Raw genomic sequence first — 26,866 nt, forward strand, 5'->3', positions numbered from 1 at the left:
TGAATGTCAAGCGCGGAAAGAAGCAGAAAGTTGCCTGCCTGGAAGTTTTCTCGGGATTTCCGCTTAAAAACAGTCGTGGGTGTGAAAATCCTGCGGGGAAAAAGTCCTCCAAGCTAGCCAAGTACTTGCAGTACACCTACGCATCGAATAACCTAAAAATAAAGCTCCTGAACGGCCTCTAACATGTCGGAAAGATCGAAAGGTGACGTGTCTCGCATAAACAACAATGCAAATCCGACGCGTGTCGTTAAAAATCCGCTTTTGAGCGCCTCCGTGACCGGCCTGAGTTTCGATGACTTTCCCAACAAGCCGCAGCTGCTGCCCGCCGCCCCGCCCGTGGTCCATGCCACGCCCCCAGCGGCCCCCGTCCTCATCGCTGGCATCTTGAACCGCGGTAAGTGGGTCACGGCTCGCTCGGGAATCCAACGCGGAGTGGGGGTCACCTGTTGCTCGGGTGCGGTAATGGTAATGATAAGCTGATAAGCCAGGCACTTGACCTTCTACCCCTTTAATTATACTCTAGTTTACATGAGCAGTAAGCAAGATACTCGAATCTTCTCTAAATATAAAGGAAAATGAGTAAGGTCAGCACTTTGTTTTGGTTTCCACTGAGTTTGTTTATCAAGAGGTAAAAGAATATAATGGCTTACTATGTTTGATGATTGATTTATAAGATAGAATGATTTCCCTTAATTATCTTACGCTTTCAAAGCTGAAATATACAAAAATAACCTGTCTATTTAGAAGGTCTGGACGGGATTAGAATGTCCTGGCTATGCAGTGACAAGTTGGAAACTCGATTTTTTTCACCTCAAACTTCCCAATTTGGCCAAATGTGATGTATATGACGTTGTATTTTGATAATGTTGTTCCTGATAAGTTGTAGATTAGAAGCTTTTGTTATGGTAGTTTTTTGGCAATTTAGTTATCAGTTTGCATAACGGTTAATAGGGTCATTATTTAAATAAAATTTTTAGTAAATTATTCCCTTTCATAGCTTATGCATTTTCCTTTTACTGACAGGTGGATTTTAACTTCTTATATAGTCATTCCATGGCATTTTTATTAGACTCTTTCGAGTTCTGTTCGACTCTTATTTGGCACAATAACATAACAACAATTTACTCCATACTCCTAGTGGAGTGGGATCTATATGTGGGCAGCTCTAGCGTCGTCTTTCTCCGCCGACAACACCACACAATGCTCCAGATGAGAGCTGCGATCAGCAGCAGGAGTAGAATGACTCCCAGGCAGATGGCTGCAATGGCGGCTTCGTTTAAATACACATCCCTCACATCGATGGTCAGGCTCCTCTGATTGCCTGCCGCATCAATAGCGACAAGTGATACCTTTGGCTCGCAACAAGAAGCCATGTAAGTGGCCTTCAGGGGCTCTGTGCTCCCAGCCGTGTAATAGTTTCTGTAGAATAGTCCCTCCGGCGGCGTAGCCTGCAAACGCAACATGCCCGACTGCCAGTCTTGAGCGGTGACATCCAGCGTCCAAAAACGCTCGCCGCAATTCAGGGATTCGGGCGTGAGATAATCGCAGCGGCTGCCAAACTCCCACGATAAAGTAGGGCCAGTTGAGTCCTTGAAATTGCATATAGATATTACGATAATAGAGGAATATAGCTGATTAAACGTACCAGAGCATCTATACTGGTCACCACTTTAAGATTGACTGCCAGAGTGGAGGTTTCACGTCCATAATTGGTGAAGGTGATGCGGTCCGTGGTGCCCTGAGCTGTGCCAGTCGGCACCAAAACAGTCAGACGCACTGTGGCCGTCTCCTGGGCGCGCAGGTTCAATCTACAAGGTCAAAATCACTTAATTAACTAGCTTAGGTTGGCTTTAAACACCACCCACCTGGTGGGACTCAGCTGGACCAGGAAGCGCCGCTCGTCGGTGACTTGAATGGTGGAGTACACTGTCTCCGTTTTCATGTTGGTGACCTCGAAAAGCAGCGAGGCGGTCTGACCGGGCATCACCAAAAGTTTGGATTCTGTGCCCAACTCAATTTTGGTGCCACATCGCTGAAGAAGCATTGCATTTAGGGTGCTCCTCGGCTGACCCGTGGAAGAGGTCAACAGGGTTTGGTTCAGACTCGTAGATCTTTGGATTTCCTTCTCCGAAAAGGTTTCGATTTCGTTTTTCGGCGAGTCCACATCCTCCTCCAGCTTCTCGGTGTCCTTTTCCCTGTCCGGAAACTGAATTTTGGCCGACTTCGGCTTTGTTTGACCGCTTTTGTAGTAGCTATCGATTCGTTTGATGATGTCGCCTGTGGGAAAATGAGGAAAAACATTATAAAATCAGATGCGCACACGTGTTTTTGTCATAATATGGAAATATTGCGATAATGGCGTCAACACTGACGTTTTCATCCAAGGTTGAAGAGCGGTTATCAGCCCGAGATTCGTGTTCATTCGGGCAAACAGAATAGATCCCGGACTCTTATCAATTGAAACTGAGTCCCAGAGCAATCAATTAGCTAACTGGGGCTCAGTTCTGTGTGGCAATCGACACCGCCGGGTTGTTTGTTACTTGGTTATTGAAAAACTCACCCAAAAACACATCCGCTTTTCTTTCGGCGCGAACGAAAACATTGTATTTCTCGTCCAACTCGGCCTGTAATTTTAATTTGAAAGTTGTGGCCCGTCGCAGCTTATTCAGGGGTACGTAGGCATCCAGTTCTTGGGGATTCGACGTCTCGGATACATTACTTCCGTTGAGTTTGGCCAGTTTCTTCAAATTTATCTCTAAAAAAAGGTAAACACAAAAATAAACAAAAATCTAACAGCTGTTTGCCATTCAACACGCAGCGCGGACAGCTGTTACAGGTGTTTGCCGGCGTTGCCATACCTTCGTAGTTCGTTCCACTTTCAGTTAAAACATTAAAATTGTGCAATAAACATTAAATTTGTGAGGCTTGAAACGTGTAACTTAAAACCGCAATGATAATTATAAATTAACAGACATTAAATAAACAAATTTCGCTGCTATTCAGCGGCTACTACAAGACCTTGGCAACCCTGGCCTGGCAGCTGCGCCGTAGTTGTTGTGTAAAAAAACACGTCTACAAAAATCGCGACAAAAACAATTGTTTTTCCTTGTGAAATCAGCGAATTACGAACGATTAAACGCCGCTAAAGTGTTGACAAGAAGCCAATTTAGTTGCCGGTTTAGATCAGTGCTGACGACATAGCCAGCAAGTGTACAAAATCAACAAAAATTGGGTACTTTTTCTACTTGGCCTTGACAGTGAGGCGATTTGGCTAATTTTGTTATTAAAAATGTATGTATATATGTATGTGATTTCAAGCAGAAAAAAAGGGAATTTTTAAAGATATAAAAGAAAACCAAACAAAAGTGGCAAAAAACAACTACAAATGGAAGATTAATTCGCCATTGCCCAGATGTTTCTCAATTTTTTTAAATTTACATATATTATTACGAAATACATGTGATTTTAGTCGGTTTTTAAATATAAAAACCTCTCCGAAAAGGTCACAATTCATTTGGAGTTGAGGAAGGCAATGAAAAAAACCTCCCCAAAAATTGATTTCTTCAGAGTGCACATGTATAGAGTGCGCTTGTATTGATAACTTCCGGGAGATAACTTTGTTTATAATGTGGTGTTCGAAAAGTTATAAAAAGATTGCAATACTTTCACTAGTTATTTTCGGTTTGTGCGATAAGCCGCTGTTTTTGACTCGAGACGCGTTTTGTTCCATCGTTTTTGAGTCATAATTATTTTCTGTCTGACCCTATGCAATCTTCATTTTAATAGCCTATACAATATAAAAATTGGACTTTGTATAGTCGTTCGACGTGGCGTATGATTAATGTAAGGGAATGTTCGTTATATTTGATCCATTCTCCTAACCATTCTACGTTTTAAGTTAGTCAACAAAAGCCTTTTGTGCCGGACAGTTGAAAGTGCTCTAGATTAAATTGGTTTACAAATATATATGTTTTTAATACTCACCTTTGAGGACGAAACACAAAAGGGACTAGAACACACAGTGCGGATATAAAGTTAAGGTGAATTCCGAAAAATATATAGTTGTATAGCTTCACACACAAAAAATTCGATTTTAACTGATAAAATTGTATTATAATGTTGGTAATACAGGTATTTGACTAAGTAATTTATAGCCCATAAACAGTCGTCATTTAAAATCTTTATCTTTGTGTGGTTAAGTGTTAAATCAGTTTGCTTTTTATCGTTTTCGTTTTATTTGTGGACCCTTAAAAGCTAAAACATTTATTACTTTGTATCTGTAAAACAGTAAACATATATATTGAAAATTCCTTTGTACTACAGTTAAGTGTTAAGTGTTGTTCTGTTGAGCATTATTATTATACTAGCGTTTTGGTTAAGGAAAGCGTTGGGACTTCGGCTATATACAAGTATCAGCATAGCTGACTTGGAATTAGAGAGCAGCGATTCATTTGGGGTTAGTCATGAATCTTACGAGCTAAGGACATAAATTACACAGTAGTACAGTTGACATTCCATCTGGGAAGTTATTGAAAGCTTGTGCCATTATCAAGAGGATTAGACTTAGGATCTAGGTAGGTTTGGCACACAGACTCCTACACATTTAACTCGCTAAACACTAAAATACAACCCTGCGTTAGTAGGTGCGATAGAGCAATTGGAGTCGGTGCTTGTATAGCTCGGTTTTCGAGTAAGACTAACCACCATTCGGCGTCTCCATCGTGGCCCGTCTCATATTCGCATCGATACGAACATGGAGACTGGACAACGTAGTGTCCACCGGCAGATCCAACTCTTGGACGCCCTGATACGCGTCCGCCACCAGGGTGAGCTGAAAGATAAAGATAGATTAAATGACACTTGTATAAGAATGTCGTGTTAATTCGGCTTGAAGGACCAATATGAACATTTTTATAGAAATCTGGATCGAAAGACCATTGCTTTAATTTTTTTAAACTCCTAAAGTTAGTATGGTAATGAATTAGATAAACTAGAAAGGTACTTTGCTTCTGTGCTTTCCCGAACCTCCGAACACAGAAATTCGAACTATGTTGATTTCTTGTTCCGCATTGCAGAATTTGAGTACAAAATACTTGATTTGCCATTTTCGCTGTGTGGGTTAATTTCGGCATTTTTGTCTAGGCTTCCTTTCTATCAACAGACTTGCCCTTCACTTTTCTTTCCATAACCTAGTTTTGCAGTGGCCGCACAGCAAACAAAAGATGCACCATCATCGACAACAAGTCGCGGGGTCTTGAGCACCACCTGTCGCGGTTGCCGTTGCCGCCTGGCCACTGGAGAGGTAATCCAAGTGGCTCCGTCTCAGTTGGCTGCTTGGGCAACACTCGGCTGGATCTGGTTGCCACTTTCAGTTTCTCAACACCTAGGCCTTACCCGTCGAATCTGGCTTTGGCTCGCACATTTTAATTACCCCAATTGCGGGTCAGGTTTGCTGGCTGCTATTGCTATCATCGCGTTTATATCTCACCGTATTGCCAGCTATGTGCTGTCCATGCTCGGTGCTCACGATGTGGATGATCTCGCCACCAGATCGAATGGCCACCTCGCCCAGGATGCCGCCCACTGCGTCCTCCGTTTCGTTCTCGCTGCCCGATCGCTCACCGTACCAAAGAAGGAATAGCTAAAGAGATTCGGGGATGGTAATGTGGTTTAGATTTCGGGGTTTTAAAAGGTATTTCTTTAGGGAATCTTCTTAGGGGTTGATTAACTCACCCTGATCCTCTTCTTGAGCAGGGTGATGGCTGCATCTTGCACCAGTTCCGTGTGCGGTGGAATCGCTGCTGTTGAGATGAAAACGGCACTGTCGTAGGGAACCAGCTCGGCAGCATGGAGAACGCCCACAAACGAGTTGCCGCCCTCGTGTTCCTTGGTGCTATTCAAGCCAGCGATGAACTCTCGGGTATTATTGAAGCTGAAGGCAGAGGGGGCACCTATAATAGGGAAATTTAGTTAGTTTAATTAGGAGACATCTGGATAACTTTAGCCTAGTTATAAATACGAAAGATTTGGGTTTGTTTTAAGTCTAAGCCGACAAGTGTCTTCGAAAAAATTCCATTTCTCAGTATCAATTTAACATTATTCGATTTTAAAATGGGTAAATTTGATAAAGTATAATTATAATGTGCGAGTTGTTTTTATAAATAGAATGGCCTAAAGAAGCATTATATTAACTGACTCACCGTCTCCATTAAGTGTTACCAAGACGATTTTGATGTCGATGTTCTTGTCCTGCAAAGCATCGATGTAAAGTCGCTTCGCCTGCTCCAGGGATGCGGATGAGGGATCCACAATCACGGCCAGGGGCATGCGGATGTAGACGTCCTTTATGTAGTTGCGCAGCTGATCCGCGGGAAGTAATTCCGGCTTTGTGACACCGGACACTTGGATGTGTTTCGGCTGTTTTCTGGGACTGGGCGTTGTTGTGGTTGACGTGGTGGTGGTTGTTGTTGTGGTCGAAGTGGTGGTAGTTGAGGTTGTGGGTTGAGGATTGGGTGCCTGGGTGGTGGCCCAGGGGAAGCCACCGAAACGAGCCCTCAGAATGGGCAAAGGAGCCTCAGTGGTGGTTGAGGTTGTCGTGGTAGTCGTGGGATTTGATTTCACCTCCGCCGGTTCATCGTAGTATTCATCCTCAGTGGAGTACTTAAACGGATTGGGTTTGTCCTGACTGGGCAGCTGTTGGACTTGAGCCTGGGGAATGGGTTCCTGATGCTCTACTCGGTAGAACTGATCAGCGGGTGGTTGCTCATCCACCGATTTGGTGGCCTCTTCATCCACATAGTCGGGTGTACTGTGCTCCTGGTCACGTTGCGGGAATCTTTCCGCCTTGGCCTGACGCACATACTCCGGGATCATGGTGGTGGCCGCTCTGGTTGTGGTGCTGGCCACCACCTCATCCTCGGGCCCGTCCTCGTAATAGTAATCTTTAGCGGGCTTGTCCACCTTTGACACCCGGTTCTGGGTTGGAGCATCCTCCATCATTTCGGAGGCTGTGTTCTCCTCGGAATAGGGAGCCATTGTGTTTATCCTGCCCTCCATGGGCCTCATGGTGCTCATTTCCTGCTCCATGGTCTGCGGGCTTTCGGTTTGATCCTCCTCCAGACTATTCCGATGCTGTTCCATCTCCTTTTCCACCTCGGCATCCAGTTGAGCCGGGTCGTAGATATCATCGCTGCCTCCCAGGCTGGAACCCACCATTTCACCGCCATAGTCCTCATCCTCGGCAGAAACTGTGGGACTTAGGAGTAGCGCCACCAGGAGCACTCCCAGCCAAAGCCGCGTTCTCAAAATCATTTCGTTCGATTTTTAAGTTTATGCCTCTAGCAATCCGCACTTGTCACCATCAAAGTCTGCAACCAAAATAATCGGACAAAATATGTCAAAAAACAATTTTTGGAAAGCTTTTGAGAGTTCAATGATTGATGATTGATTGGTTGACTTCTTTCGCTTACTTAATTGACGCAATTATTCATGATTATTTCGAGTTCACTTTTGTTGAACCGATATTTTTAGTTTTTCTATAGATTTGGTGTTTAATTTTTTTTTTCCGTCTGTCTTCTTTTCAACACTTTCGCAATGTGAAAAAGTGAAATGTTGTGACTGCTCGTTGTGATTATTATCGTGTTATTAAAATCATTTCAAATAATTATGCCTGACAAATCGAACATTTAAAGCAAATTGCCAGAGCAGAGATTTGAGGAAATTTCCATTTAGCTACGAAATTCTGGGAAATTATATGCTAAATTTGCTTTTGTAATTAGAAAGTTTTTTAATATTATTTAGAAAAATAAAAAACATCAACCTCCAGAACTAGAACTTTCAGGAAATGTATAAAATAAGATTCAATAATTAGGTACACTAAAACTGATCTATAATCTGTTGCTTGCCTTGTTAGAAAATAATTCAAAACTGGTTCCAATATTAGTAATTAATTGAAAATACTTGTTGTATCGGAAAGATAAAAAAATCAAATGCCATCGAGTTACTTAAAAAAATGCCTTGTAACTTGGTTAAAATAAAAATAATAACATGTTTCTTTTGTAGAGCCAAAAATATTTTGCAAAAGTCATGTTCATGAGCATGCAATTATGTAAAAATAAGCCTTGATGCCTGGAACTTATCCAAATCACTTAATATAAACAGACAGATAAAAGACAGCTAAAATGCTAGTACGTGTATCTGATGAAAAGTTTGGCCGAAAATCAACTAAAAGTCCAAGTAGCTCGTTGGAGAAAAAAACCGGGTAGGGTATTAAAAATATATATACAAAGATATGGTCAAGGTTTTGTTAAACCTGCTGCAGGTGAGGAAAATAGAAACACAGAAAACGAAGACGACGTTGACAATAAAGCAAATTTGCTATAAAGAAGAAAAAAAACGACTTCTCGTGGATGTGTAAACTCACACATGTGAATTCGTTTGTGAATAAAAATAAATGTTTAAACTTGATTTAAGCCGGAGGGAACACGCTAACTCTTTGGCTTCAATTTGATCAATTTATAATATTTAATTAAGCAAATGCAATTAACACATTCGTTAAGGCATCTTTGCACTCGCCATTGTGTGTATTTAAACTTTTTGTTGCATTTTTGCAGCCGTTTTGTGTTTGAGTTGTTTGAATAACAAATTACCCACAAATCAATTTGAGTGATTGATTTCTTGGCTCTCGACTCGTGATGTGCAGCGTAAAAAGAGCTTAATGGAGGGGCGTCTTGCCCCCTCCAAAAAAAACGAGCAGCTGCCATTAATTAACAATATGCAAAGCCGCAAAAAACAAAAACCACAAAAAAAATAAACCGAAATGAAATATTAACTCAAGCCGAAATCCAAAAGTATCGCATTGATGCGTAAAATGGAAATAAATTAAGTTAAAATATTCTGCGTTCGTTTTTCTCGTTTGGCAGGCTGCCTGAATCAACTTCAAATTGATTTGTACATTTTCGTGCGTTGCAAGGTCACTCGATTAGGGGTCAGAGGGGGAACATGCAATTTAATGACCAGAGCATAGGCCTCTCTTGAGGTCTGGAGGTCTCCCCAGTCCGGATTTTCTCTTTTATAAAACTTTGCCATGATAAATTCGTTAAAGACACGTTCGCCTGTTGTTTCCATACTTGGCTTTTATCGGCTTAAATGTTAAAAACCATTGCACAATTCCCATTCATAAGTAATCTTCGAGCTAATGCTGTGGGGGTTTTAAGATTTTCAGCCTCTGTAGGTCACGTAATTCTTAGGAAGATTTTTACAGACCAAGCGGAACTCCTCAGTTCCGAAGAAATCAAGAGTTTTTGGGAAAAGAAAGTTTTGTTGGCAGAAAATATATTTTTACTAAGAACCTAAGCGAAGTACAAACTTATAGGATTTATAAGCAACATTATATTTTGGGGTAAGAAATGTAAATAAATATTACTGAGCGTTGAAAATATAGACAATGCATAGAAGAACACGAACACACAGTAAAGTAATAATATAATGATTGACAGTCCATGCATTCCATTATTTCTAATGTACTTAAAGATTGAAACTCAAGCGTGATTAGAGTGGGCCATAACGGTGCAAACTTCAATGGGGTTCTTCATTTTTTATAGGCACTTTACTTTGTAATCAAGGAAAAGTGCTTAGATAAAAAGCTGAAAAACAAAACCCGCTGGGGCAGTTCATCAATCAGCCACAAAAGCCGTCAGCAGCTGATTCGCTGGGGCTCATAAAAAATACACAGCGCCAACAAAAAGGTTCTATAAACAAATTAGAGAGGCGAGCACGTTGTCGGTTTTTATTTATTTACATATTTCTTTTCGCTTTAATTTTTTTGCTGTAGCTTTTGCAATTACGTGGAGTCAAACGACGAGATGTGATTAACAGACGCGTAAGCATTTATTTTCGCTATGATTTTTATATCACTCGGACGTTATTCTGCCCGTTTTTATGGCCACAGCAAATTAATGAAAAATAATTGCGAAAATTATAAATTCAAATTGCGTTTCTATGCCCCCTTTCGCACTGACTAGCCCCTTCGTGTCAGCTGAATCGACTTGAAATTCACTCTAATTGTGGCAGCTTTATTTGACGATCATCAGCGTTGAATATTTGTGGAGATCGTTGAGTTAGGGAGGTGGGGGTTCAGACCCTTTAGAGAACCCACGCGCATTTATTGTTGATTTTCTTGGCATTGAAAACCCCATTGATTGTGTTTGTTTTGTTTGGGCTTTAAAAGCCCTTTGAAGGGTTCTATTTGGCTTGGCTTACCTAACAACAATTAACAATCGTAAAACTAATGGGATTCAGTTGGTAGAACTAAACGTTGGTCTGAGCCAAGTATAAACTTTTATTGCTGCATAATAATCTATTGAAATTAAATTGATTCACATTTTATTCTTACGTGTTCCGGATTGCTTTTGTTGTTCCCTGATTGGATCTTTTTGGTTAATTTTTCTGCTTTCAATTTATTCATTTCCTACACTTATTATTTGTTTTTAAATATTGTAACTAAAACTGCTTTAATTTATTCTTGCACTTGCCTTTTATGGAACTTCTTGTCGACGTGGCCTGGACTCAAGACAGCGTTCCAGCTTTTTTTTAATACTTATTATTAAATGTTTTGGCGAATTTTCGAAATTCAAAACAAATAACTTAGGCAACAAACTTGTTTTTCTCCTTGCTGTGCGCACGAAAAAAAATCTCAATGAATTTTAATTACACTTTAAGCGGTGCACTTTATTTATGAGTTTTGCCCACTTCTTTGCATTGTTTATTAACTTGCAGATTATGCAAATCACGACAACAACACCGCACAGAAATTCACTTGCAGCTGAAATTTACGCTCGACTTTAATGGGAAAACGAGCGAAAGAAAAAAAGTTTATAAAATTAAGAGCGTTCGATTTTCGGCTGTGTATTGGATTAACCCGTTTAAAATATATATTTCTCATGCGCGACTCGAAGTTGGTTGGCTGCGATTTTGGCAGCTGCCTGTTTTTTTTGCTGGCGATCGCGTCAACGTCTCAAATGAAACTGAAAGCAGAAACACAAGCTGCGGCCAGCGGAGCAGTTCGCTGCTCATTTCCACTCCACATCCACATCTACCAGTACCTCTACCTATACCTATACCTCTGCTCTGATCAGCTCGTCGGATCGGCTCTCTTTACGCGGCCGACTCGGCAGGTATATAGCTTTGGGCATGGGTATAGCCGCATCTATATGGCCACAGAGTAGTTCGGAATCGGAATCTAGAAGAGCGTGCCACTGATAAACCGAAGCAACGTGCTGGAGCAGCTGAGCTGATGCCACAATTGGATATGTTCATGACACGATTGTTTGGTGGCAGCGCCATGGAAATATCTTCGGTCAGTTGGCTACTCTGTTCCCATAGTATCATCAACCTGTTATGCAACCAGTGCTATATCGTTCTCAGCGCAAAACATGCTGTGATATCAGCTGAAATGTCAAGATCTTATCATGTAAATATGTCGTAAATATTAACATTTTACTTACTATCAGCTAAACAGTCTTGTAGGTTGAATACACGCTTACTAAAAGCTTAAAAAATTAAAAAGGTTTGATGGATCTCAATGATTTTACTTTTGATTACGGTTATTTTATGTGTCATAACTAAAAATGACTTCTGAATTTATAAGAGTGATAACTAACCATCGGTTATTTAACAGGTAACCAATTTTAAGTAAAAATATATTAATTAATTAAGGAAGTTTTAAAAGTGTTTTCAGCTGTAATCACACGTCTAATTTATCATTTTTACAGTCTTTGTTGAAAGCCAAACATATAAAAATATGGAACATCGCAATATTTCTTATATTCAGTACATAAATATATATTAGTTTATATTAATCATTTTATTTGTTTAAAATATAATGATAATTGCTTAACTTTACTTTCTAAGCACATTGATATTGATCTTTTAATGTCAGAATACGAGAAGCAATGTTTTGAGTCAAACTTCCCAAGCCCTCCGACCGATATTGCTCGAGCAGTTTAAATAGATCCCCCTCTAAAGAGTTATCTGAAAGGCGTACACTTCGCTCCAGGTCGTCTGCAGCTTTGATTAGTTTGTTGTGAAACTCTGTTAACACATTGAAAATCATGTTCGATTGAAAATTATTTAAGGGCCTTGTAAGTTCTTGTTTCTTGGCGGGAGACCCCGTTAACATTGGCTGTCCGCCACGCTCATTAAATCCTTCAAAATATGCCATCTTTTCTTGCAATGAACTTGACTTAACGATATTCTTTCCGCGATCAAGGTAGGCCTGCATGCTTTCCTTGTAATCTGCGTACTCAGGATAGGGCAAGAGAGCTGTGATCATTTCCTCCAGAAGTCTCTTCATCAAAATCAGCGAATCTTCCCACTGATCATCTTGGAACGTCTGAACGTGTTGGAAAAACTCACAAATTGCTACCTTTTTTCTTTCTGCAGGATTAGTCCTGGCAAATGCCTTTTATTTAAACCAGGATTACTTTCTGAGTAGCTGTGTCATTCTAGAAATACTCACCAGCAAAGCCAGGAAAATAATGGTTCGGAGAAATAGCATTTCTCAGTTCTTTACAATTCAATGTGATTTTTCCAAGGCATTCTGCTGGCTTTATAGGATTTCTTAGAGAAGAGTTATCAATATTTTTTCTGTACATATATTACACCTTATCTTTAATATAAATACTATAAAGTAAACTTATACATAAGTAATATAAAGTGCAGTAACATTTGTGCGCTGATTTTATAGGGATGCTTGATTTAATTTTTTAAGATAACAATGGGTCATTATTATCAATTCTCTCAATGTCTAAGTCAATGGGTCGCTGAACTGAACTCAAATCTTATAGCTGAAATAACCATGATATACAGTGTCACACAGCCTATTTTATCAAGTTCAAAGTTATTAAATTTTGCCACTTTTTCTGGCAAAGTTCTTTGCATGTTGACCTTTTTTTGAGGGAACCATTATGGCGAAAATTAACCGCATTGGTCGCATGCAAACTGAATAAGTAATCGCCTCGGCGGTCGTCAAAAATCATGCAAAACAGACCGACTCTGAACTTGTGTAGGAAGTTCGACTACCCGACTGGCCGGCGCATTAAAATGGAGCGTGAAATGAATTTAATATGACAACTCCGACTGCCAGTCGCTGATAGCATCAATAAAATCATAATAAATACAGGCGCGTAAATATATAGTGGGCCATGTGTGTATATTTCTTTATTTAAATACTGTATGCGGAAATGTTGAGGCTTCCTTCATCTCTTTTTGTGAGTAATAAAGGGTTTAGCAGGCCTGCTTTCATTACCTGGACTTACAAATTCCATAGAAATTAGTTTTGCCAAAGGCGTGAGTACCTGTGAGTACCAAGAATGTTGAATAAAACAAAACTATTCATTTGGCTATGAAAAATGTGCGGCACAAACAAGAAGTTTTCTCTTGTAAAACTACATTTTATTGTTATTCTCGCAGAACCTTAGGTTGTTCAACAAATGTGTTAACACAACTACGACGTTTGAGCACAATGATTCTGGTGCTTTCAAGTTTGGATGACAAATTGTTGAGCGTCTTGAGCTTGACTTGACGTATTTCCCATGCGAAATCGTGCCCATATTGACCTACGTGCCTCTGTCGAAAACTTCCTAATACTGGGGTCTTTTGCAGAAACCATTGAACCACTCAATATTCGGCTTTGAATAGCCGCACTGCGTTGAGTTACTAAGTACTAGTTGTGTGGTTTTACTGAGGAGCATGGGTATTCGGCCTAATATATCGATTGGTAAGAGCTTTATTTTTAAAAAATAAATGTTAATATTGTACAGCCTGTAATTAAATTGAAAGATTTATTACCTCCCATAAAAAGAAACCCCGTAAAGGGTGTATAAAAGTCGAAAGAGCGTATTAAGGAGTTCCCCACAGTTTGAAAACAAATTTATTGCATCGAGAATTTATGCAGCTCACGCAATTTTCACTTTGCGATTTTTTCGCTTTTGTTGTGCTTTCGTTAATAATTATGCAATCAATTTTGGTGCTCTCCTTCCACGGCGATTTGCTTCTGCCTTCTGGTATTGCTACAATTAACAACTTTCCGGCAACGAACGCATAAGAAAAACCCTTTCAATAAAACAAATTAAATATTTGGCAATCGTTTTGTGTTGAATTTTTTTTTGATTATCGTTCCATTTGCCACTTGCTCGGCCTGTGATTTTGTTTGTGCTGCTGTTCACATATCGAAGCCGAGGCTGGTTTAACTTTATGATGAATATATAAACACGTACGCATGTCCCAAGAGTGTTAATCAAAAATTACCAACTTGTTTTCGCAGTGCCAGCAGCAGCCAAACGAGCCTCTCGAAGAACGAATTGGTGCAAGGCGGTGTCAGCTTTTGTTGTTATTCCTGGTCTTATGTCACTGAACACTTGGCTTCACTATTATCCTTATTACTTTCAATATTACTTCACTTGCACTGCGTTTCGGATCGCTTCACGACTGTCGACCGACTAAAACAAACTCCACTAATTACTGACCTTTTTGTACTTGTCGCACTTCCACATTTTGTGTGCTTTTGTGGCTCATAAATTGTTTAAATATTGAACAATTGGTTGCAAATGGATGTATGTAGATAAAAGTTGAAAAGGAAAGCCACACCTCGTGCCGCTCAATCGATAAGATATATAGAGTCATAGGAATCCGCAATCGGAATTACCCGGAGGAAGCGAGATTGTGGCAGATGCGTCACGGGTCAGTGGGTGTGGCAGTGGGTGGCTGACACAATTAGCATAACCCTACCCGAAAGGGTTTGCTTACGAGCCCGGGGAAAAAACCCCGAAAAATACCTTCGAAAATATGCGAGACCCATCACCTTTTTTCACCTGAACTTTAGGCTACCTGAGTTTGTTGCCTAAGTCTTTTGTTAGTCCGTCCTGGAATGATTCACTTCCTTAAAAGGGTATCGCAATTTTGTTGAGCGCTAAGAATATTATATTACGGACCTAGAATAAGCGTTATTAAAAACTAAAAACCTCCAAGATGGAATTAAGATATGCTCTATATATATATCAAACATTTGCACTGTTTTTTCCATAACATTTATAAACTTCGGCCCATGCTTTTTATATAAATAAATATATAATAAGTTATTAAAATAAAATCTGCGATAGTGATAGACTCTCAACAAAGTCCTATAAATCAGCGTGTTTACGTGGAGGAATTGTAGTTCTTTAAAATATTTAAGAAAATGTGTTTCCATCTTTTCGTTGTTTGCCTGGTCTTTGTGAGGAGATATCTTGTAACAATTTTGTTAATAAATATAATACCATAGCAGTTACCTGCTAGAAGCACTCCTTTGGAAACGAACATGGAAAACCTATGCGAATTCTTCAGAAATATAAGTGGAATTCAAGATAAAGAAGAGTCTTAGTGGGAAGTAAATCAAAAAAAATTTGGATACAAAAATCTCCTTTTCGAAAGCATATCCTTCGTGTAAGCAATATGTGATATCTCTTCAAGATTTGCAAACCCGTGGAAATGCATTAAATTTTATAAGTCCTTGGGCAGAAAAATTTAAATGTCCTAATGCGTTTAAAATGAAAGATCATTCACTTTTGTGTATTCCAGTATCTTAGATAAGATGGCAAGCGATGCACGTGAATTGAGTCAAAGTGTGAACGATCAAAACGAATATCATAACTTAATGACACAAATTGACACGAATGTGGGTGCCATTAAAAATGCTTTATCTGGATTTTCGATTTTCCTGTTACAGTATCTGTCACGATTTCCGTTTAAAAGGTGAACCGTGACTTAAATTAACAATTTTATTTAATTAATGTTAAACGTTAAGTTCTAAAAGTTATTTTGCATTGACTAGGTTTTTTATGGCAAATGTTTTAAATAAATATAAATATAAAGAAATCTCTTTTATGGTCGAATTTATAACGATCGGAATTACCAGCACCAAAATCTGGAAGACTATTTACAGATCACCACTTTTCACATGAATTCGGTGCCTGTTAATCCATCCTGCAAAGAGGGGTTTTTCTAGAGGGCTCGGCCAATCAGTGTTCGAAATAAAATGCAGGTAGTTTTTATTCACTTGAGGGGAGTGCAAAGTCTACACAATAAAAGGGCACGACGTTTTCCATAGGCAATTAGTTATTTTAAGTGCGTCGCAAGATGCGTCTGTCTCTAATAATTTGTTCACTCAATGTGTTGGTAAGAATTTGTCAGAAGAAAAATAAAATTTGTTAATTCCTATTTAACCCTAGAGCCTCATCACTGGCTTTCCCTTGGAGGAGGAAAATAATTGCGAACTCTTGGAATATGTTAATACCGATGATTCGTGGTCAAATATTTTTAATAATGTCATTACATCCCTGGAAGAAAGCATTAATCGAGCATCGGACTCTGAAAACTGCGCCTCACACGTTGAATTTTTTCAAAGTTGTTTGGATCGCGCTAAAAGCATTTTTTCCCCGAAAGAAAAAATGCAGTTCGTCGTTGAATTCATTGACTATCAAAAAATGCATACCAAAAATGAACTAACACGTACACAAACCTATATAGAAAAAACTATGATTAATTTATTTCACAAAACTGTGGATAAACTTAGGCTATTGAGCGGAAAAATTATAAGGTTCTCCGAAAAAATAGAAGAAAAATTGGGTCGAACAATAGATCGGCAAAATAAATTCCTTTTTGAAAATTAAGCACTCCAAAAGAGTTCTTACTTGTTTCGTAGCTAATCGAATATCAATAAATTTGTATAAAAAGCGATCGTAGTTGAACAATGTATAAGATAATACAAATTTTCATTGTCTAAGGGTTTTTATAAAAATGTATAATAACTTACTTTACGAATTGTAATAATCAAAATTTTAACATATTAAAAAATGATGTTCCGATTAACATGTTTTTTTGAGCAAATACATTTTATAAAAAAATTGGATAATCTTTTATGACTGGAAATAATTGTGAATTGGATGATGTTATTATTGACGATTCGTGGTCAAATATTTTTATGAAAGTCAGGATATCTCTGATCTCTGATCTTCTGAAAAAATAAACCATCTAAATTGAAAGTGATTTTAAACCCTTAATACTTAAGGTCCATAACATCATGATTATATTTGATGAAATGCATTTAAGTAATGTGTGCTAAGCAGCAATATGATTTGTGGTATTTGTATTGCAAACGAAGCTGTGATCGAGGCAGATAACCTTTAAGATAGAGTATTGACAGTCGTGCCGGGTTTATTTATATTATTTAGCCGCTGGCAGACGCAGACTGGCCGTCGTCTCGAGCAGCTTCTTCATCGCCATTGGCGCGTCGGACAATTTCCAAAAAGCACGCATTTTATTGAGATTTATTTTGATTTAATTTCGGCCTCTTTTTCTTTTTTTTGCCTGGGGGTTCAATGCCAAACATTTTTGCTGTCTTCTGTTTTTGTTTTTACCCTTTTTTTTTGTACTGTTTGAGATTTTGGGACGCGTTTTTGGCATGCGACCTGCACGAGCCTTTGGCCAGCGTTTAAATTCCCAAATTGATGGCAATCTTTTTTTGGGGCAGCTTTATACTGGCATTGTTTGTTGTTGTATTGTATGCTTTGGGTATCCTGCAAATGATTTCATCGTGCTTGACGTGCTTATGTGGGCCTTAATTGTTTTATTTGAGTGCCATTATGTGCAGGCACTTGGGACGGAGAGACGGACCCCGAAGTTGGAGTTAAAGATCTTTCAAAGGCTTCTTCTTTTGAGCGCTTAAGTGCCCGCAATCTGGTTATGATGTCATGCCCAAAAGTATAACAAAAATTCTTCCCCTTTATTATGTGCGTTTTTTTTGGTTTTGGGAGGCAATTTAAATGAATTATGCTGTTCTACATTTTCCACCTTTGCGGTTAGACGAGCCAAGCGTCTATATTTATTTTAACACATTTGTCGTAATGCGTCATTGTCATTGCGGGCATTTGTAAATATTAAAGCAAAAAACCACCTAAAGCTCAAACTGAAAACTGGAATTTTTCGTTGTTATTTAATATTTTCCAAGCCCCACCTCATGCAGTTGCTATAGCTAATCTTTGTCTAGCTGTTACAAATGGCGATCCTAAAAGTGACAACAAAATGTCGACAATGTCAAGTGCTTTAAAGTGGCGAAAAAATACGACAGAAAATAGTTTGTAGCTTTTTTACTTGACATCTATTAAAAAAAATGAGGAAACTAACTCTTTTTTTCACTATAAATCAAATCTTGATTTTTATAGGTGTTATGGTATATATTTATTTAAATAGTATTTTATTAAACTAATAATTTAAACTCTTTAATATAGTCATCTAAATAGGCTTCTCAATTCTTTTAACTGTTGTATCTTATTGTTGCTCCTCTTATTGTTGCTCCAAAAATGACTAAACATATGTATTTACAAATATATATTTATATTATCCCTGAAGGGTAAGACAATATTAAAGATTAGCTTAAAAGCAAAAGTGTGAAACCCAACATGTGATTCAAATGCAAACAGAACAGAAGGTTGTAATAGATAAACGTTTCCTTACAGTCGATATCTAGTTATGGTAAATAACTGATTAATACAATTATTGTTTACAAATATAAGTAATGGGACTCTTACCATATTTCCATCGAAACCAGAGGTTTTCTTATACACTTATCAAATCCCTACTATTTCCATTCGCTCATTACAATATTAGCATATTTATTGGATGCTATATAATGGCTTAATAACTTACTCATGAAAGTGATTAATAGACTTGATTGCTCACAACTTAATGCCAATTACTCCGTCAAACGGAACACTGATATTTAAATGAACCCGACTATTCCGGACGCATCTTCATAGTCCTCAGACCAGGTCTGTATCAAAGTCCGCATTCTAAATCCCATAATTTGCCATTATTCTAAATCATTGGTCTGTGGTTCGGAATCTGGTTATGCAGCTGCGGCAAAAAATTCCAAACTCGCTTTTAAGTATGTGAACAATGCAGTTCTTAAAATAGTCCCAAGTCGAGGTGTGAAAACCTTTTGGCCAGCAAATACTCACTTCGGATCCAATCACGTTTCAAGATCGAGGTGAATTCTTTGACGTATTTGCTGTCCAAACGACACGTTTGCCATGTTTTGCGGGCAAATGCTTTCATTTCACATTCACCGCTCAGCATCGCAGAGCTTCTTCCACAAATGCCATGGCATTTGGTGCTGCTAATGTCAAGATTTGGCTTTTTATGACACCCCCCGAATGCAAGAGAGAAAAACCCGATTCGGATTTAGAGTGTGGATTTGGCTCGCTTCGAGACGTTAACTGACCTGTTTGCCTGCCTTCTCCCCCATGGTTTTTTCTGATTATTATGGTTTAATCAAATCGTTGAACCATTAAAACAATATCAAGTTAAATTGAAGGCGGAAACAATTCGAGTGGCATAGGTTGATGCAATAATGGGCAATTATTCGAAATGGTTTACCTTCTCAAATTGTTTTTTTCAAAACTGTGCAAGGATTTTAGAAACTAATTGTGATTTAGACTTAAGATTAAAAGTGATAGGCCGTTTTAGGAAAGTGAATGATATATGAAATTAATTTATTAGAATACGTTTTTTATTCGATCATTGAAAAAGATTAAAAAGCTTGTTAATGATAATAATGCTAGTGCTTTGCTTAGTTCAATCATCGGGTGTGTGTCTTTCCATAACCCCTAATCTAAATCTCCAACTCCGATTCCAAGTAAACCCGTTTGGATCGGTTCCGTTTTTAATTGTGTTTGTCCGCCGGTCGATTTCAATTTGCATTCATTACAATAACTATTTTTGTTGTGGTTTGATTTATGTTTAAGCTAGCACGACAGTGAGGAGTTGGACCTTTGAGGTCTATCAACCTCACCTAATTAAGATCTTCCTACTTACAACATCCTGGTATCACTCTAATAATTAGCTCTTTCTTTTTTGTTTACTTTTCAGAACCCAAAACATTGGTTACCGTAGGCCAGCCATCCAGCATTGACGACAGCGAGGCGCTCGACGAGATTAACTTGAATACCAGCAGCGAGGATTCAATTGGCGCTGGAGGATCGAGTCCATATCAAGGAGCAGGCGATCAAAACGCCAACCCCCTGTTAGAACCACTTCAAGAACCTGGCAACGATTCGCTGCTGAGCCAGGCGGCATCCTCCTTCACCGCCCTGCCTTCAGTGGCCTCCAATGTGTTTTCCACATTCTCGAAGCGAATCTATTCCGGCAGCAGGGAGTCCTCGGAGGAGCCCAAATTGGACATCCAGCCCACATACATTCAGCAGGCCAGCTACGTTCAGCCAGTAGCTCCAGTACCCGCTCCCTTCTACGCAGCTCCTCCAGCGGCGGCGAACGAAGTGGTCGCCCCCGAACCACCCAAGTTCTACGCACCCACTGAGATTCCGGCACCGACCGCAGGAGTTCCTGGTCCACCGCCCGCAGCAGGAAATCCCAACACTTATCGTTTCACCGCCAGAAAGAAGCTATACGCGCCCATTCCTGGATTATCAGAGCAATCCGGACAAGGTGCACAGATTCCCCAGGCTCCTCAAGCGATTCCGTCGTTCCAGACGCCACCGTATCCACCACAGCCAACTCCCACAGCAAATCCTGCTCCTTTTGACATATCAGCTCAGCCAGCTCCAGTTCCAGTAGAAGAGCGCAAATCAGGAAGTGGCCTATTCTCGCTGACCAGTCTTGTGCCTACGGGAGTTCTGCAAAACATCTCGGGACTTGTGCAATCCGCCACTGGCCGAAGCAGTGAGCCAGAATATACCAATCCTCCTCAGCCAACAGGAGGCTACTTCGACGTTTCAACCGGACCACCAGCTCCATCAACGAACCTATTTGGAGTTTTAAATCCAGGCGTACCACCGGGAGGTAACTATTTCGTACCTGGTCCCGCTCCATCATTACCCTCAACCGAGGTAGTAGCTCCCACTGCTGTGGGAAGTTTCTTTGCGCCACCAGTTCCATTGCCTGGAGCACCAGCAGCAGCAGCACCTCCAGTTGTTGGTGCATTCTTTAGTCCTGCACCGACATCAATAGTCCCAGGAGTTCCGCCTTCAGTTTTCACTCCAGGAGCAGCTCCACCTGTTTCCATACAAGGTGTTCCATCAATTCCTGTAAACGCAGCAGCAGTATCACCAGCAAGTCTCCCGCCAACTTCCGCAGTTGGAGGATTCTTTACACCTGCATCGGGAACAATCACCCCGGGAGTTCCGCCCTCGGTTCCTTCTGTTTTCAATCCAGAAGCTGTTCCTCCTGTTGCCCCACCAGCGGTTCCAACAATACCTGTATCGACAACAGCAGCACCACCTCCAAGCCTTCCTCCAACATCCGCTATAGGAGGATTCTTTAATCCAGGAGAAGCACCTCCTGCTGCCAAATCAACTGCAACACAAGCCGTAAACGCACCAGGAGTACCATCAACAGGGTTCTTTCCCCCAGCAGCATTTCCTCCGACTGCCCCAACTGCTTCTAATCCCAATCCCTTGCCAGGAGCTCCGCCTGTAGCAGCTGCTCCACCGCCAGCCGCTGGACAGGCATCATATAGGCTCCAAAAGGGCACTCGCCTCTACAAGAGTCCATTGACGGCGCAGGAAACTGCAGCATCTTCCGGATTTGCCGCTCCTTTGCCTTCCACATCTGTACCACCGGCAATTTTCAACCCGTTCGGAGCACCGGCTTCAGGACCTCTTAACTCAGTGGCACAACCAGAGGCTCAAGGCAACCAAGGAGTTCCATTCGTTACACAGCCAGTTTACACTCCCGCTGTTCCCCCCACAGGCGAAATACCTAACATCGGTCCAGGATTCACCGCTCCGCCACCAGCTGTTACTCCAATTTTTGCTCCTCAACCAGCGGCATCAATTGCAAGTCTTGTCCCTCCACCAGCAGCATCTTTTGCTAATTTTGCTCCTCCGCCAGCAGCAAGTTCTGCTCCTCCGCCAGTAGCATCAATTGCAAGTGTTGCTCCTCCGTCAGCAGCTCCAATTACAAGTGTTGCTCCTCCGTCAGCAGCCTCAATTGCAAGTGCCGCTCCTCCGCCAGCAGTCTCAATCGCAAGTGTTGCTCCTTCACCAGCAGCATCAATCGCAAGTGCTGCTCCTCCGCCAGCAGCCTCAATCGCAAGTGTTGCTCCTCCACCAATAGCACCAATCGGAAGTGTTGCTCCTCCGCCAGCAGCCTCAATCGCAAGTGTTGCTCCTCCACCAGCAGCATCTATTGCTAATCAACCTGTTGCAAGGGTACCCATTTTCGCCGCACCAACAATATCCTCTTCAGGAATTCCTTTCTTTAATCCACAACCAAACAATACGTTTGCAACTTCGACAGCTTTGGAAACACTGATCCAAGGAACTCCATCTGTTCAAGGAAATCCCTTGTTTGCGCCAATATCCTCAGCCAACTCCTTTTTTGTTCCCCAACCGTCGACGGAATCTGCTCTCTTCACTAATTCAGAAAGTGAAAAACTGGTCCAAGAACCCTCATTGACCCAAGGAATTCCATTCTTTGCACCACCGCCAACAGGGACAGCGGGAATAAATCTTTTTACACCACAGCCCATCGAGGAGCAAGTATCACCAAAAGAGAAACCCAAGCAGATCCAGACCCAAGAGGAACATTTATCTGCACCACCACCAGAAATCAATCAAAGCGTTAACTTGTCAACGGCATCCAGCGAAGTTCCATTCTTTGGTCCTCCTGTTATCGAACCTGTTGTGGAAGATACTCCAGCGACCAACCCCGAATCGAGTGCTCCACTCTTTGCGTCGTCAAGCGAGCCAGATCAAGGACCTATAACATTTCCGGCTCCATCTGCCCCAGTGGAACAAGAGATTCCATTATTTGTGCCAGTGCCAGCTTTATCAGAACAAAGTCAGGGTGTACTACTGTATCCGCCACCACCAACTGGATCCACTGATTCCAGCGGGCCTACTGACCCACCGTCAGCGACTTCAAGTGATCCACCGCCAGCGGCTGATCCTGTAACTTCATCAGTATCATCGTTCTTTTCCCCTGCTCAAGAGGATTCTACATCTGCGTTATTTGCACCACCACCAGCTGCAAATACTTCAATATTCACGCCGGCGCCGCCAACAACTTCTACGTTGTTCGCCGCCATACCAACAGCCCAATCCGCACCAGAACTGGTTCCGGCTACACCCGCTGAGTTAGTTGATGCTCCGCCTGCCTTCCTTGGAACACCAGAGGCCAGCACTACAAATCTGTTCCAGAGCAACACCGAGACTCAAACGGTCTTTAGTCCATTTGCCCAAACTAAAGCTACGCCTTTGATTCAGAAATCTGGACCGGAATTGCTTCCACCTCCAATTGGATTTTTCGCACAGCAGACCGAGGCCGAAACACTTAACCATCCACCACTTGCCCCATCCCCCCTGCAGAGCTTCTTTGACCCAGCACCAGGAGCAGCTGCGTCCGCGGACTTTAACTTCTTTGCGAGTCCAGGTGGCGTTTTTCCGGATTTGCCAGTCCAGCAGGGAATTGCACCGCCACCCCTGGCACTAGAGCCACCTACGAAAGCTGGTGACTCAAGTACTGCCTCCGCTCCTCTCGGATTTGAGTTGCTGAGCCAATCCCAGCAAGCGCAAGACCAAGCGCCAAGTTCAAACGAAAATTCCTATCCAAATTCAAGTGTCAACTCTTTCACCGGCTATTTTGGTGGCCCCAGTGCCCCTCCGGCACCTACAGTCGCACCTGAGCCAGTAGCAGCACTTGTTGCTCCAGTTATAAACTGCGATCCGGTCAATTTCTTTGATCAGGTGCCCCAGACTCAGTCACAAATCCAACAAGCCAACGAGGACCAGCGCATCCAGAACTTCTTCAACAATCCGCCACTGCAGGATCAACCCGCTGCACCGGGAGAACTCAAGTACGACATTGTTCACAGTGGAGTGGCTGTGAAGCAGCTGCAGGAGCGATCGCAGACGCCAGTCTCCAATCTCGTCGAGCCGCCCTCATCCGCCTGCTCCGAGTTCTCGACCCTCGCTCCAGCTCCAACTCAAAGCGAGCGCCAAGCAGTTGAGGATCTGTTACAGCAGCATTTGGGCGAATTGCCCGACGATATTCTTAGAGAGCTAAGAATGGCCAATGCCAACAGCGACAAGGGTCAGGTGGCCACACCTCCCGTGGCTATAGTAAGTTTAATAAATCCAGGAATATATAATGGACAGATTTATTTATTTCCCCTCTTCCTTGTAGCCTTACTCACCAGTAGTGGTCCATTGGTTCTACAAGCGCAGCGTGGACACAAAGTTTATCTGGACACCATTCAGTCACTATGATTCGGCCCTACTAGAAACCAGTCTTAATCTTGGTAAGTCTATACTTTCCGTTTCCTCTATAAACAATATCAAGATTACTCGATCTTACAGACGATTCCTCTTTGATAATTCCCGTGGAGGGTGGCCGCTACGATGTGAACATCAAGGAGCGCACCAAGACTCCCGTTTACTGGGAGGGAAAGGCCATCGAAGTACGGCGCTGCTCCTGGTTCTACAAGGGAGTTGACTCCAAGTACGTACCCTACACCGAGGATACGGCCGCCCTACTTGAATCGGAATACAAGCGATCTGCGGAGACTGGCGAGTGGCATCAGAAGATCATGTTGGGCAATGGCGAGCAAGTGGTCTTCCACGGACCAACCGTCATCGTGCATTTCCTGCCGCAACAGAATGCGGACACCTGGGGAACCAGCACACAGAGCTCCATGCGACCACGGGTGGTCAAGAGGGATCTGGATGATTTCACCATCGAACAGGGCGAGTCTCAACGAGTGGATCACCTGCTTTTCATGGTCCACGGCATTGGATCTGCCTGCGATTTGAAAATGCGATCGGTGGAGGAAGTTGGTGGGTTTTATAGAAAGATTTTACAGTGGCTTCTTGAAAATGTAACTACTTCCTTTATTTAATAGTGGATGACTTCCGGGTAATTGCCCAGCAACTGGTTCAGTCGCACTATAAAAACTCCACGGACATGGGTCTGGTGGGTCGCGTTGAAGTCTTGCCCATATCCTGGCACGGTCACCTGCACTCCGAGGAGATGGGCATCGACGAAAAGCTCAAATCCATCACTCTGGAGTCGATTCCACGCCTGCGAAACTTCACCAACGACACGCTGCTCGACGTGCTCTTCTACACCAGTCCGAAGTACTGCCAGAAGATCATGAACACTGTGGCCGATGAACTTAACGACGTCTACATAAAGTACCGAATGCGACATCCAGAATTCAATGGAGGAGTCTCGTTGGCAGGACACAGTCTCGGCTCCCTTATCCTGTTTGATTTGCTGTGCCATCAGGAGCCACTCAAGGAAAGCGAGGAGGAGAATAAAGTGAGTTTAGCTTTGACAACCAATAATATATATTTTTTTAAGCAAGAAATTCATCCATTAAGGAGAATCCCGACCAACTGCCTCAGAAGCAGGCCAGTCTAAAGGTTCAGCTCCCGACCAGCGATCTTCTGCCCAAACAAGTCAGCTACGCGATGGGTCCGGAGGGCACTGGTCAGCCAGTGATCACATACAACCAACTCATATTCCACCCGAAGAAGTTTTTCGCTCTGGGCTCGCCCATCGGGATGTTTGTGACCATCCGAGGCATCGATAAGCTTGGCCTTGACTTCCACCTGCCCACGTGTCCGGGTTTCTACAACATATTCCATCCCTTCGATCCGGTGGCCTATCGCATCGAAGCACTTGTGAATCCGGACATGAGTGGTATTCGGCCGGTATTGATTCCCCACCACAAGGGACGCAAGCGGATGCACCTGGAGCTTAAGGAGACAATGACACGGGTGGGAGCGGATATCAAGCAACGTTTTATGGACACATTTAAGACCACGCTGGATAGTGTCAATTTCCTGGCCACAGTGACGAAGGTGAAAAAGGAAGCCGAGGAATCCCTGGAGAAGGAGACAAGTCAGACTTCTTCGCATGCCCATCAAAAGCAAAACGAGGATCACGACGAGAGCTCTGTGGCCAGCTCATCCTACAAACTAAGAAATCGCACCGATTCCAATTCAACCACGGCTTCTGAACCTGAGTTTATCGAACTTGACTTCCCGCTGGGAAAGCTGAACGACTCAAAGCGAGTGGACTACGTGCTCCAAGAAGCGCCTCTGGAGTTTATCAACGAATATATTTTCGCCCTGAGCAGCCATGTGTGCTACTGGTGGGTACTCCTCTTTATGTACTGATTAACAGATGTTCTAAACGATTTGGGTTTCTTTAACACAGGGGCTCCGAAGATACGATCCTGTTCGTTATGAAGGAGATCTACGCCAGCCTGGGCATCAGCACAGACAGCCAGGTGCCGCAGTCCTCAATGACCATCGAGCGACCCGTCTCCCACGAGAGCAGTGTCAGCCATTCGCTGTTGCCGATGTGAGTTCACCAAACCACACGAGAGCTCTGTCGGATCGGCCGATCCCACGACCCACACACCCCATAACTTTATATATATTTAGTACCAATTTATTTAGATATGTTATTTGTTAGCCGAATCATACAAAGAATTTTCCATATGTGCAACTCTAACATGGTTAATGGTATTATCAAAGTAAGAAGTCTTTATCGTTTGAGTGACTAATCCGAAGTCGAGTTCTCGAGCCTTACAAATTTACCTATGTATTTACCGGATTGGCACCGCAGAGTGCTGTTTGTTATTTTTGTAATATCGCCTGTGTAATTGACTTTGTAACGTTTATGCTAAAACAATGTAATGTCTAAAATTTTTAAAATAAATAACCATTGTTTTCAAACTTGGCGGGTGTTTTATCGGACAGTCGATATCTTTTCCTTATCGTCGCGGTATTTTTTGTTTCAACAT

The 26,866-nt window shown here is 41.9% G+C and overlaps 5 protein-coding genes across 6 annotated transcripts; 3 read left to right on the forward strand and 2 right to left on the reverse strand.

Annotated features, from left to right (window-relative positions):
- PAPLA1 (Phosphatidic Acid Phospholipase A1) lies at positions 1-26,798 on the forward strand. Of its 2 annotated transcripts, none has more exons than XM_017080721.4 (7): positions 1-394; positions 19,963-24,173; positions 24,238-24,352; positions 24,411-24,887; positions 24,953-25,371; positions 25,437-26,209; positions 26,275-26,798. In XM_017080721.4, exons 1-7 carry the CDS (start codon positions 184-186, stop codon positions 26,423-26,425), a joined length of 6,357 nt encoding a protein of 2,118 aa, XP_016936210.4. In that variant the 5' UTR covers positions 1-183; the 3' UTR covers positions 26,426-26,798. The 2 variants fall into 2 exon arrangements, with proteins under 2 accessions (XP_016936210.4, XP_016936200.4); XM_017080711.4 differs by having other exon boundaries at positions 2-394; positions 25,434-26,209.
- LOC108014575 (uncharacterized) lies at positions 1,047-11,006 on the reverse strand. The gene is made up of 9 exons (XM_017080732.4): positions 10,533-11,006; positions 6,201-7,367; positions 5,734-5,951; positions 5,489-5,641; positions 4,702-4,831; positions 2,561-2,755; positions 1,866-2,277; positions 1,646-1,808; positions 1,047-1,589 (listed from the first exon to the last, which is right to left on the reverse strand). The coding sequence occupies exons 2-9, from the start codon at positions 7,309-7,311 to the stop codon at positions 1,122-1,124; spliced, it is 2,850 nt and encodes a 949-aa protein (XP_016936221.3). The 5' UTR covers positions 7,312-7,367; positions 10,533-11,006; the 3' UTR covers positions 1,047-1,121.
- Positions 11,845-12,556, reverse strand: LOC108009135 (uncharacterized). Its single transcript, XM_036813485.3, has 2 exons — positions 12,518-12,556; positions 11,845-12,460 (listed from the first exon to the last, which is right to left on the reverse strand). The coding sequence occupies exons 1-2, from the start codon at positions 12,554-12,556 to the stop codon at positions 11,906-11,908; spliced, it is 594 nt and encodes a 197-aa protein (XP_036669380.3). The 3' UTR covers positions 11,845-11,905.
- Positions 15,236-15,793, forward strand: LOC118879746 (uncharacterized). The gene is given in 4 exon segments (XM_070995898.1): positions 15,236-15,271; positions 15,323-15,438; positions 15,440-15,579; positions 15,582-15,793. Coding segments are annotated over 4 exon segments (504 nt in total).
- On the forward strand, positions 16,020-16,905 carry LOC108009835 (uncharacterized). The gene is made up of 2 exons (XM_017074934.4): positions 16,020-16,212; positions 16,266-16,905. Exons 1-2 carry the CDS (start codon positions 16,174-16,176, stop codon positions 16,704-16,706), a joined length of 480 nt encoding a protein of 159 aa, XP_016930423.3. The 5' UTR covers positions 16,020-16,173; the 3' UTR covers positions 16,707-16,905.
- Positions 26,799-26,866: the final 68 nt, after the last annotated feature.

Source organism: Drosophila suzukii, chromosome 2L (genome assembly GCF_043229965.1).
Source record: "Drosophila suzukii chromosome 2L, CBGP_Dsuzu_IsoJpt1.0, whole genome shotgun sequence".
Classification (NCBI taxonomy): Eukaryota; Metazoa; Arthropoda; class Insecta; order Diptera; family Drosophilidae; genus Drosophila; species Drosophila suzukii.

What these genes read in the sequence shown, in the direction of transcription:
- PAPLA1 (XM_017080711.4), top strand. Translation starts at nt 184, where the DNA reads ATGTCGGAAAGATCGAAAGGTGACGTGTCTCGCATAAACAACAATGCA. An exon ending in CGCTGGCATCTTGAACCGCG is followed by an intron (nt 395 to 19,962) that starts GTAAGTGGGTCA and finishes TTTACTTTTCAG; the next exon opens with AACCCAAAACATTGGTTACC. An exon ending in CCACACCTCCCGTGGCTATA is followed by an intron (nt 24,174 to 24,237) that starts GTAAGTTTAATA and finishes TCTTCCTTGTAG; the next exon opens with CCTTACTCACCAGTAGTGGT.
- LOC108014575 (XM_017080732.4), bottom strand. Translation starts at nt 7,311, where the DNA reads ATGATTTTGAGAACGCGGCTTTGGCTGGGAGTGCTCCTGGTGGCGCTA. An exon ending in AAAAGCGGATGTGTTTTTGG is followed by an intron (nt 2,278 to 2,560) that starts GTGAGTTTTTCA and finishes ATTTTCCCACAG; the next exon opens with GCGACATCATCAAACGAATC. An exon ending in TGACCAGTATAGATGCTCTG is followed by an intron (nt 1,590 to 1,645) that starts GTACGTTTAATC and finishes TGCAATTTCAAG; the next exon opens with GACTCAACTGGCCCTACTTT.
- LOC108009135 (XM_036813485.3), bottom strand. Translation starts at nt 12,556, where the DNA reads ATGCTATTTCTCCGAACCATTATTTTCCTGGCTTTGCTG. An exon ending in TTATTTTCCTGGCTTTGCTG is followed by an intron (nt 12,461 to 12,517) that starts GTGAGTATTTCT and finishes TTTAAATAAAAG; the next exon opens with GCATTTGCCAGGACTAATCC.
- LOC108009835 (XM_017074934.4), top strand. Translation starts at nt 16,174, where the DNA reads ATGCGTCTGTCTCTAATAATTTGTTCACTCAATGTGTTG. An exon ending in TTTGTTCACTCAATGTGTTG is followed by an intron (nt 16,213 to 16,265) that starts GTAAGAATTTGT and finishes ATTTAACCCTAG; the next exon opens with AGCCTCATCACTGGCTTTCC.